Genomic DNA, 11,369 nt, shown 5'->3' with positions numbered 1-11,369 from the left:
ATGTCAGACAGAGAAAGACAGATGCAATGTGATTTTGCTTATGTGTAGAATCTAAAGAACAAAATAAACAAACAGAACAAAACCAAGCTCATAGACACAGAGAAGAACATTTTGGTGGTTGCCAGATGGGAGGGGGAGGGGTCAAAAAGGGGAAGGGATTAAGAAGTACAAATTGGTTGTTACGAAATAGTCATGGGGATATAGGGTATAGCATTAGGAATATAGTCAATAATACTGTAATAACTGTGTAAGGCATCAGATGGGTACTAGATTTATTGGGGTGATAGATGGGAAGGATTTGGGGGCAGGGTGAAAAAGGTGAAGGGATTAAGAAGTACAAATTGGTAGTTACAAAATAGTCCTGGGGATGTAAAGTAAAGCATAGGGAATATAGTCAATAATATGGTAATAACTATGTATAGGGCCAGGTGGGTACTAGACTGGTCAGGGGGACCACTGCTTATATTATATAAATGTCTAACCACTGTGCTCTATACCTGAAATTAATGTAAAATATTGAATGTCAACTGTAATTGAAAATTTTAAAAAGGGGGGAAAAACGTGAAGGGAATGTGCAGTCCAAATTTCCAGGTATATAACAAATAAGTCACGGGGATGTAATGTACAGCATGGGGAATATAGTCCATAATATTGTGAGAGCGTTGCATGGTCAGATGGTTGCTGGACTTAGCCTGGTGATCACTGCTTTAAGTATTTAAGTGTTGAATGACTATTGTGTATACCTAAAACTAACATATATAAGTTAGCTATATTTTAATACAAATTTAAAAGAAAATTTATTTCCATATTTGATATGAAGACAATTAACACAAGTAAATGAGACTCATCAAAGATGGGAATATCTGAGCTACGAGAAATGGACCAGAAATCAAACTGATAACAGAATGAGTGCAAACATTTGGCCAAACACCAAAGTCAAGTTTGGATTTGCAGGTTGGCAGATGTGAAGAAATATCCTGTCACAATGAGGAAATCAGACAGAAGATGAGTCCCTGGGATACAGTAGCAGTACAAAATGGGACAAGAAATGGCCACCCTCATTGGTAAGAGCCATGGAGTCCATGGTTCCGGGAATCTCTCCACCCCAAGCTGTCGGTGCTATACCCTCAAGCCCCTCTATCCTCTGTTTAAAGTCCGATGACGTGACTTCGTCACACAGACCTGGGGTCCAGCCCAGGCTCTTGCGCCTTCTTGCTGAGTAGCCTTGGCTGAGAGTCTGCCCCTCTGTAAGGCTCAGTTTTCTCCTCTGCAAAACGGAGGCGCTTGTAGCCCTTGTCTAAATGTAGCTGCCCATCCTCCCTCTCCAAGGCACTTGCTTCCCCAACTGCACCACCACCTGGGGTACCTCCTGTGTGGTGAGGAGGATGGAGAGTCTAGGAGGCTTGGGGAGCAGTGGGGGACAGTGCATGAGGGGCTGAGTCTGCTTGTCTCCACCCAAAGTTTCCATTCCAGAGCAGTCTCTGCCCCAGGCCTCTTCCCGCTGTGGGTGAGGCAGAGTGGAGGTCGGGGTGGGGCAATAGAAGCAAAGAAGTGGGCTGCGAGGTTGTAGCAGGGGTATCTGCTCAGCTCCCCAGAATCATCTTTCAGCATTCTCCCACACCCCCACCATACCCTTCCAATTCTAGATTCCTCTTTTTGAGTCTTGGGCTATGGGGTCTGGAAATGGGCCTGGGTGGGGGGTCCCACTTTGTTCTCTTCCTTGGTCCAAGGGTTGGGGGGGGTCCTAGGACACCCCCACACTCCACCCCCTTGTCTTGAAACCAGGTAGGAGAGTGGTAGTAGTTCTGGAAGACAGAAAAAGAGACAGATGTAAAGGAGAGAAACAGGACAGGAACACCTGGAAGGCAGAGTCAGACACTGGGACACAGAGACGCAGACACAGAGTGACAGAGAGACTAGGGCATTCCCAGAGACGGAATAAACAAGACAGGAGTTGCAGAGATGAAGAAAGCCAGAGACCCAGGCGCCATAGGATTGCACAGCTATGTCTTTCGGCAAATGGCTTCCTCTTTCTGAGCCTCAGTTTCCCTGTCTAACGTGGGGGCGACCCATGCCCTCCCTCACGGCGGGTGTGTGCATCAGTGAGTGAGGTCTCGCATATGCTCGGCAGACCCAGAGGCTTAGTAAATGGCAGCTGTTATTTTTTCTTCCTTCTTTCGCCCATATTTACTGAGCACTTACTGTGTGCCAGGCACCGCGGCTCCAGGCACTGGGGTACAGCACCGAACATCAGGCACAAATCCTGCCCTGTAGAGCTCCCTTTCCCAGTATTGTTGTCATGGTTACCGTTATATTACAGGAGCATAGACTGGAATTTCGGTGGAGACACAACCCCAGCCCCAAGCAGCAGTTCCTAATCTGGGATAGGGGTCAGAGTTCCAGCCCCCCACTTAGTCTCCCAGGCTTCAAGTTTTCCACGACAAAATGGGCATAAGAGTTTTTCTCTGTACCAGGCAACAGGAAGATAAGCTGGATGGATGGTGGCTTGATGAGCCTTCTCTGTTGTTGTTATTAAATTCTATCATTATTAGCTCAAAGGAGAGAGGCAGTTCACCTGGGAACACTCAGTGAATGGAGGCAGCTAAGAGGCCTCAGGGTCTATACCAGGTGTGGGTGGTGGGTGGGGAATGGGATGGGGTGAGTCAGCAGGGCCAGCCACGCCTGCTTTGGCTTAAGGTCCCAGCAGCCATACCCGCCACCACCATTGCCAATCCCATCATCGCAGCCATGGCAGGGAGCTCTGTGAGTGTTTGGGGACCTGGGGCTTGGGAGGGTCTTGGACCCAAGGTTGCTCCAGACTAGGAGAGGGGCTGGGGCCTGGCAAAGGAGAAAGTGGGTGTTCTGGTGTGCTGTGAAGTGTTTGGGCGCTGGCTTCTGGGTGGACCCGTCCTATCCTAACACTTCCAACTTTCGTAGTGCCTCCTCTTGGTTTCTCTCTCTTTGAATATTTTTCTCTTAATTCTTTGTGTTTCACTCTCCATCCGCTTCCCTGTCTCTGACTCTCTTTTCTTCTCTCTGTGCCCTTTCTTCTCTGATTCTGCTGGTTGGCAACCTGGTTGTTTTCTCCTGGGGTGGCCCATCTGTCTCTGTGATGTCTCCCTGGTTCACTCGCCCCCACACCCCGGCTTTTGCAGAATGTGCCCCACAAGACCTCGCTGCCCGAGGGCATCAGAGTCGGAACCGTGATGAGAATTCGTGGTGTTGTCCCTGATAAAGCTGGCAGGTGAGACCTCAGTGTGATCCCATGCCCCCGAGGTAAGGGGGTGTGAGGGCCCCAGGGTCACCTTTGCACACCAGGGGTCTTGGAATTCCCAGGCCATTTCCAACCTTCTGGAACCTGAGGTCTTCACAACTTGGTCTCCTAACTGTGGAGCTGGGGTCCCTAAGAATCTGGGGATACCAGGGCAATGTCAGGGTTCCTATCTATAGTCCTATGACTTCGAGATTGAGTCCCCAGGAACTGTGGAAATACGTCTTGTGATCTGGAGGTGTCCTGGGCACCTGGAAGGTCTAAGCAATCACTCCTATGACTTCCTGGGTCTGGGAACTTCAAGGTTCTTGGGAATAGGGTGCCTGTGAATCGTAGAGTTACTGGTATTGTTCCCAGCCCTTGGGATCGCCCTGGCCATCAGCACCTTCTCAAAGCCAAGATGGTGGAAATGAGGGGAACCCAGGCGATAGCACAGTGACCCTTGCTAGATGGATTGTATCTAGGCCCCCAATAAGTGTTTGGTCACCCTGGAATGTGGGCTCCCTGGCCACCGGTCCACAACGCCTCCTCTGTGGTGTGTGACATATTCAGGTCCCTGTAAATCTGGATATATTCTTGCACTGGTTAGTCCCGGTCCATTGGCTCCTGACTTATCCAACATCCCCCACCCCCAGGTTTTATGTAAACCTGCTGTGCAATGAGGAGGGCGGTGAGGCCGCCCTGCATTTCAACCCCCGGTTGGACGAGTCCGTGGTGGTCTTCAACACCAAGGAACAGGGCACCTGGGGCAAGGAGGAGCGTGGCCATGGCATTCCCTTCCAGCGTGGGCAGCCCTTCGACGTGCTCCTCATCTCCACCAAGGAAGGCTTCAAGGTGAGTCTCTGCCACACGTGTGGGCGCCATGAACCCGGTCACTCCTGTCGTTGGAGGCCAGCAAGGCCCTGGTGGAGGTGGGGAGCAAAGGCGTGGCCAGGGCTGGGCAGTTGTCCCCAGTCCCTCTCACTCCCGTGGCGCAACCCCACTGGTGTGAGAGGGCAAGTGTGTGCAGGGCAGGGACAGAGCCAGTAAGAGCCAAGTGCCCAGAGGGTGGGGGTCCTAGCGGAGAGGCGTGGCCCCGACTTCCACCCAGGACCCTACTCCCTGTTCAGTGCCACCTGAGGGCGGGGCTCTGCGGCAGAGGCAAGGATGCACTGGGAGTCAGGGCTCAGAAACAGTGCGAGCGGGAGCGGCCTCTGCAGACCCTCCACCACCCAGCCGTTCCCCACTTTAAATCTGCACGTCCGGAGTGAGGCAGTGGACGCCGCGTTCGTGGTAACAACATCTACCGCAAACACTTACAAAGCGCTCCTGTGCCAACAGTCAACTCATTGCATCCTCAGGACAAGGGCTTAGATGAACATTCGGCGGTTTTCCCACTGGGGACCTGGGGCCCGGCGGGTGACGTGGTTGCCCAGTCACACCGCGCGGGTTCGAGTCGGGAAGGGGCCCCGCAGTGGCCTCGGCCACGTTAAGCACCGACCCCTCGGCCCTGCAGGTGGTGGTCGGAGACTCGGAATTCCACAACTTCCACTACCGCATCCAGCCCGAGCGCGTGCGCGTGATGGAGGTGGGCGGCGACCTGCAGCTGGAGTCTGTGAAGATCTTCTGAGCCGGCGCGGGGACAGAGTCCCGGGTCTGGGTGGCAAATAAAGTCATAGCTCTGGGCACCTCCTCTGTGTCTCTGTCTCCTTCCTGTAGACGAGGAAAGCACTTCAGAGAGGGTTGGACACTGACTCGGGTCACACAGCAATTCCGTGGCCGAGGGCGTGTCGGGGCCTCAATCAGCGAGGCAGCTCCTTGTCTGCACGGCTTGGGCTGGTGCTCCTGCAGCACTTTGCAAAGCATCAGGTGGTCATGCTGTTGGGGTGATCTGGTGGCGTTAGGGGGGCTCAAGCCCGATCTGGGTGCCCCCTCAGCGGATCTAACCGAGCTCCACACCCGTCCATCTGCAAAAAGGTGGCCGAGGCCCCACACGACTGGCCCCTTGGAGACCCCAACGTCGCGGACACGGGGCCTGAGATCTCTCAGACCCTCGCGCCGTCCCTCTCGTTCCCACCTCTCCGGGCTCCCCTGACCTCGCTTTGCCTGGAGACGCTCGGGCGGGGCCGGGCTGGGGAGCAGATCCGGGTGTCGCCCGCCTCCCATCTGTCCCCGAGTCCGGATAGGCCCCCGCCCGTGTGCGCCCCGAGGCAGACGCGTAGTGAAGCGGCAGGTGCCCAGCGGACCGCTGGCGACTCGAAGGGCGGAGCTCCTGTGTCCCCGCTGCCGTGTTGTGCCCAATGCCCACATTTCTTCCCCCTCGGCTTCCCCGAGTGGTTCTGGAGAGGAAGGGAAGCAGACGCTCTGGGACAGACGCCCAGTTTACCCCCGACCGCTAGGTGGTGATTGTCTGGGGGCTTGCCCGTCACCACCAAGTGGCCGGGGTGGGGGGTGGGGAGAGCCAGGACCACGCGAGCACCCCGAGCCCCGCACCCTCCGCGAGGCGCTCGGATCGGCGTGTGTCTGGGCTGTGGGATGGAGCCCGGGCGGTGGCAGCGGACCAGTCCCGCACCTTGGGTTGGGTTCCGAGTTCCGGGAAAGCCCTGAGCCCCGCCCCCGCCGGTTGGGTCGCCGCTGGGCACCCGGGACCTTGCGAATCTTGGGACTTGTCGCCCCCTTGTGGCTGCTGCGGACCTTGCAATCTTGGCGATTTGTGCGGGAGCCGGGTCTGTTACCTTGGTTTCGACTGCGGCGGAGTGCAAAATCCTGTGGCACCAGCAAGACTGGACGAAGTTCAACAATTTTTTCAGGCACCCATTGGTACTCATGGCTTATTGTTAAATGAATTAATTTTTATTTTATTGGTCTGTGTCATGCAGTTTTTGAACATGGAAAAAAATTGTAAAGATAACATAGCCACGTAAGCTTCAAATTTCAAAAATATACAGTGAAAAAAGCAAGTCACTATTGGCATACCTGGTAAAGGTGGTTAGGGTCTGAGGATTAGATGGTGATTAGGTAATGATCCATCTGTGTTAATTTCCTGATTTTCACCTCTGTCGTACCGTGTGTATAGTGCAGAGTGTTCCTTTTTTGTACAAAATACAGAGTAAAGTATTTGAAGGTGAAGAGGCAGACTGTTGGCAACTTACTCATAAATGGCTCAGAAAAAAACTAAAATTTGCACTGTATTTAAAACTTTTTGTTTTTCACTTCAAATAGCTACATCTACTAGATAGACAGATAGATGATAGATGATAGATAGATAGATATCCCATTGGTTCTGTTTCCTTGGAGAACCCTGATTAATACAAGTGTATTAATTTTGAATATTATAGCTAAAAATATCTCTTTGTTTTATTTTGGAATTGTTATTAATGTGTTTTTTTCACATTTTATTCCATCAACTTTATTGCTTTTGTGTATGTCCATTTTATTACTGGGGAGTTTTGAGTATTCATTTGTCAGAATTCTTTATTAATGAAGGATACTAAACTCTTTTCTGTCACATATGTTGCAAGTATGTTGCACATACTTCCCAGTTTCCTATTGTCACTTGCATTTAAATATTGTTTCAATGCTTTCCTGATGCACAGAAGCTTTTGATTGATTTCACAGTCAAATGTACAGTTTCCCCTTGCAATTGCATACATTGTTTTTATGCTTGAAAATCCTTTTCAACTCTAAGATATTTTCAGTTCTTTGTAAATTTTACATTCCATTCTTTAATCCATCTAGAAGTGACATATTTTTCAAAGTGTTAACTGAACAACGTGTTGGTCACTGTGTCATTGATGTGAGTTGACACCATAAGTAGCCAGCAACTTCTGAAACATGATGAGGTGTATTTTTAGGTTTTCTCTTCTTCCATTGTTCTGTTTGTGTTACTATAACACTGTTTATTTCAGTTTTATAACATATGTTAATATTTAGTAGGGTAAGTCCTACTGATTTACTTTTCCTTCAGAGATACTTCAGAATGAACGTTTTAACTCTCCTTCTCCCCAACTCCAATCCCATCTGATTTGTTTTAAAGTAACAGCTTTATTGAGATATAGTTCACACACTGCACAGTTTACCTGTATAAAACATATGAATCAATGTGTTTTTTAGTGTATTCACTGGGTTGCGCAACCATCATTATAATACAATTTTGTTTGTTGATTTACCCTAGTTTTACACTTTTGTATAAATTGGTATGTTATAATTTTGTTATGTTGTTATTGTTATAACTGATATTCTTGGCTTTCCTTTAGTCATTGTTTCACGCTTTCTGTTTTTACTTCTTATGATTCCCAGCATTTTTCTTTGTTTTTTGACCTTTGCCAAATAGATTATATGTTCTTCTCTTTTCTTTTTAAGCTAGTCCTTTGGATTGAAAGCTATACATCCTATTCTTATTCTACTAGTGATTCACTATAAATTTTTTTAAAGGCCATACTTAAGCCTATGGTTACTTAATTATCAATGTCAAGAATTAAATGTTATCTGTTAACTGTCCCCATGTAATATGAAGGAGATAATATAATTATTCTTTCTTCCCAGTAGTTCATTCCAGTTTTTGTTGACATAGTTTGGGGTTTTATTATTCTTTTCCCCTTCTTTCCCTGTATTCAGGCCTCTATGTGCCCATCGAAGCAGCATGAAGGAGACAAAGGCCAGTCCAGCCTGCAAAATCATTTTTAATGATCAGTGCAATTGTTTTTAGATAATATTTGTTCTGCTTTTGAAACAATCACAAACATACAGAAAAATTCCCCAGACAGGACCTCATAGTGGACAGAGTTAGGAAACCCTGGGGCTTCGGGCAACTCATATCTCACAGCTGCGTGCCTTGCTGGAAAGTGCCTTTTGTCACAGGGAACTGCCTCACCCATCATTATGCCTCTCCCAGGGGGTGGCGATGCTAATGACAGAAGGTACCAGGATACAAAGGCCGGGCCCCCTTGCCTCAGTATGGAACAACTCTGAGTGGCCATTCCAGCTCCAGCGCTCTTCATAGCATTGTCTGAGGCTTCTTCCAACCAGGTTGTGTGTCAGCTTTCCTCTCTGTCTAGTCCTGTCCCCATCACTTCCTTTTGAGGGTGTCTGCTGAGACCACTCCCCAATAACCCTTCCGCATGCAGCTCTTTGTCTCATAGTCTGTTTCTAAGAAACTGAGTGATATAAATATATGTGTCACTTAAGTGACACTCTATGTAGGGGCTATCAGTTGGCCTGAGCTGGAATGTGTACTTCCAGAATAGTAAGCCATCATCTTATCAAAAGCCAAATAGACAATTACTGCAAGGGCTTCAACTACTTGTCTCTGAGAAACACCAGAGACTTCATTAATTAACATGATGAGTGTTAGAAATGGATTTCCATTGGGTATTAAGTGGCTTATCAATAATTAGCATAATATGTGTTAAAAAGGGACTGTTATTGGTAGCATGCAATGTTGGCTAAAATATTGTAGACACTTCCCACCCTTGTTTAAACAGTGTGTAAGAATCCAGTAAACCTTCATCATTCACCATCAGGAATGCAGCCCAAACGTGAGTTCTAAATGATCCTTCAGTCAGCAGCTCCAGGATTCTGGTCCCCTGATGCCCGCTATATGGATAACTGAATATGTTCCTCAAGGATGTGGTCAAGTTCACCTCAAATGCACCTTTCATGACAGATGAGTTCAGAACACCTAGACGGCTAGCCTGCTGGGAGTTCACCAAAATTACAGAAGAGGTTGTGAGCCCATTTTTGTTCCTGCCTGCTTGCTATTAACCAACAACAACTGCTTTGTCTCTAGCCAGTCTAGGCTAGTCAGGACTCAGCTCCCCTCCATCTGTGTGGCCTTCATTCTCCAGCATACTTGCCTTCTGATGGATATTGATTAAAGACAATTTAGTCATGTTCAAGTATCAGTTCTTCTTGGGAAGTATCAGTATCTGCCAAGAATTGAAGCGAGGCTTTTCCTCTACACAACCGCACTACTAGGTAATTTGTTGCCATGAAAGCTCGCCAAAGGAATTCTGACACATGTACAGATATTTAATAAACAAGGGTTTCTCTAAAAAGTGGTAAATAAAGGGAAAGGATTAAGAAAGTATCCTGTCTTTCTTTTATGAACTGTACTCCAGGGCAACTAAAGTAAATAGCAGATAAGGGGACGTATTCTTTTATATAACATCCCAGGTACTATTGGGTTGGTGCAAAAGTAATGGCTGTTTTTGCAATTATTTTTAACCTTTTAAACCACAATTACTTTTGCACCGACCTACTACGTGAAGATGAAATGCAATAAAGCATTAGAACATCACTGTTTTGCCACCCCCCTCTTGCATTCACAGGTGCAGGGCGTGAGCACATGCTGCTAACCTCACAAATGCAGAGACAACCAGATGGAAAGGCCAAGCACCTCCTAGGAAGTCATGTTGCCCCCAAACCAAGCCTGCAACTGAGGAAGCATCTAGAGCTAACACCCAATTTATGGGGTGACAGGAGACAGACACACATGGTAAATGCCACTAGGGGGTGCATTAGCCAGATTCAGACTGTGGGAAACCCTTCACAATAAAGGATCCGGGTTTTCAGCAAAAAAAATTGTAAGGTGAAAGAGGGAGAGGGGGAGGGGGAGGGGGAGGGGAGGGGGAGGGGGAGGGGAGGGGGAGGGGGAGGGGGAGAGGGAGACAGAGAGAAAGACCTACAGGTTAAAAGAGATTTAAGAGACATGTTAATTGCAGTGAATACACCTTATTTGGGCTCTGACCCAAATAAATTACTAACAATTTTATAACATTTACGAGACAATTGGAAATGTGGAGACCAACTGACTATTTGATGATTTTGATGAATTATTGTAAATGAATACTTTTATTGGTTTTGGTTGTCTTTAACAGTTTTTATACTTTTAGAGAAAGTATAAAACCACAAGGTTGCTGGTTCAACTCCTCGAGTCCCGCAAGGGATGGTGGGCTCCGCCCCCTGCAACTAAAATTGAACACGGCACCTTGAGCTGAGCTGTCTCCCCGATGGCTCAGTTGGTTGGAGCGCGTCCTCTCAACCACAAGGTTCGACTCCCGCAAGGGATGGTGGGCTGCGCCCCTGCAACTAGCAACGGCAACTGAACCTGGAGCTGAACTGCGCCCTCCACAACTAAGATTGAAAGGACAACAACTTGACTTGGAAAAAAGGCCTGGAAGTACACACTGTTCCCCAATTAAAGAACAGTATCGTACCACGGGTATTCTGAGGCTGCTTTTTTTCACTCCGCATTATGTTTCTAAGATTCACCCAGGTTGTAGCTGCAGTGCATCCAATTCTGAGTTCTGTGTCATCCTCCCTTGTATGACTATCGCACAATTTTCTCATTTTGTTGATGGATATTTGAGTTGTTTTCAGGTTTTTGCTATTAAAAACTGTGCTGCTATGACACTTTTACACATGCCTCCTGGAACACATGTATTTCTTCCGGATACATTTATCTGGTGGAATTGCTGGGTCACAGGGTAGGTACTGACTGAGTGATGCCAGATTGTCTTCCAAAGTGTCCAAGTGTTTGTACCAAGTTATACCTCTCTATCTGTTCTCCTGTTGCTCCACATCCCTGCCAACCCTGCCAACATCTGCCAATTTCAGGCTTCTTAATTTTCTTTTATTTTATTTTTCTTTTTAAAGATTTTTATTGGGGAGGGGTAACAGGACTTTATTGGGGAACAGTATCTATTTCCAGGACTTTTTCCAAGTCAAGTTGTTGTTCTTTCAATCTTAGTTGTGGAGGGCGCTGTTCAGCTTCAAGTTGTTGTCCTTTCAATCTTAGTTGTGGAGGGCGCAGCTCAGCACCAGGTCCAGTTGCCGTTGCTAGTTGCAGGGGGCGCAGCCCACCATCCCTTGCGGGAGTCGAACCTTGTGGTTGAGAGGATGCGCTCCAACCGCCTGAACCACCAGGCCGGCCTAGGCTTCTTAATTTTCTTCCCAATCTAGTGAGTGTAATGGTGTTTCAAATGGTGTTAACTAGCATTCCCTTGAGGTTGAGTATGATTTCATATGCTTATTGGTTCTTGCTTCTGTGATTGCTTATTGTGCCTTTTGCCCATTTTCTATTGAGTCAACTGTTGTTTATAGGAGGTCTTCTTACGTT

The 11,369-nt window shown here is 47.8% G+C and overlaps 1 protein-coding gene across 1 annotated transcript; it reads left to right on the top strand.

Moving 5' to 3' along the window:
• Nucleotides 1-2,748: 2,748 nt before the first annotated feature.
• Nucleotides 2,749-4,880, top strand: LGALS7 (galectin 7; the record flags this gene model as incomplete). The annotated part of the gene is made up of 4 exons (XM_081031294.1): nucleotides 2,749-2,763; nucleotides 3,156-3,244; nucleotides 3,907-4,105; nucleotides 4,767-4,880. The coding sequence occupies 4 exons, from the start codon at nucleotides 2,749-2,751 to the stop codon at nucleotides 4,878-4,880; spliced, it is 417 nt and encodes a 138-aa protein (XP_080887420.1).
• Nucleotides 4,881-11,369: the final 6,489 nt, after the last annotated feature.

The sequence above is a fragment of the Rhinolophus hipposideros genome, assembly GCF_964194185.1.
Source record: "Rhinolophus hipposideros genome assembly, chromosome: 21".
NCBI lineage: Eukaryota > Metazoa > Chordata > Mammalia > Chiroptera > Rhinolophidae > Rhinolophus > Rhinolophus hipposideros.
Note: the sequence above shows the minus strand (reverse complement) of the source record. Positions and strands in the feature narration are given on the sequence as shown.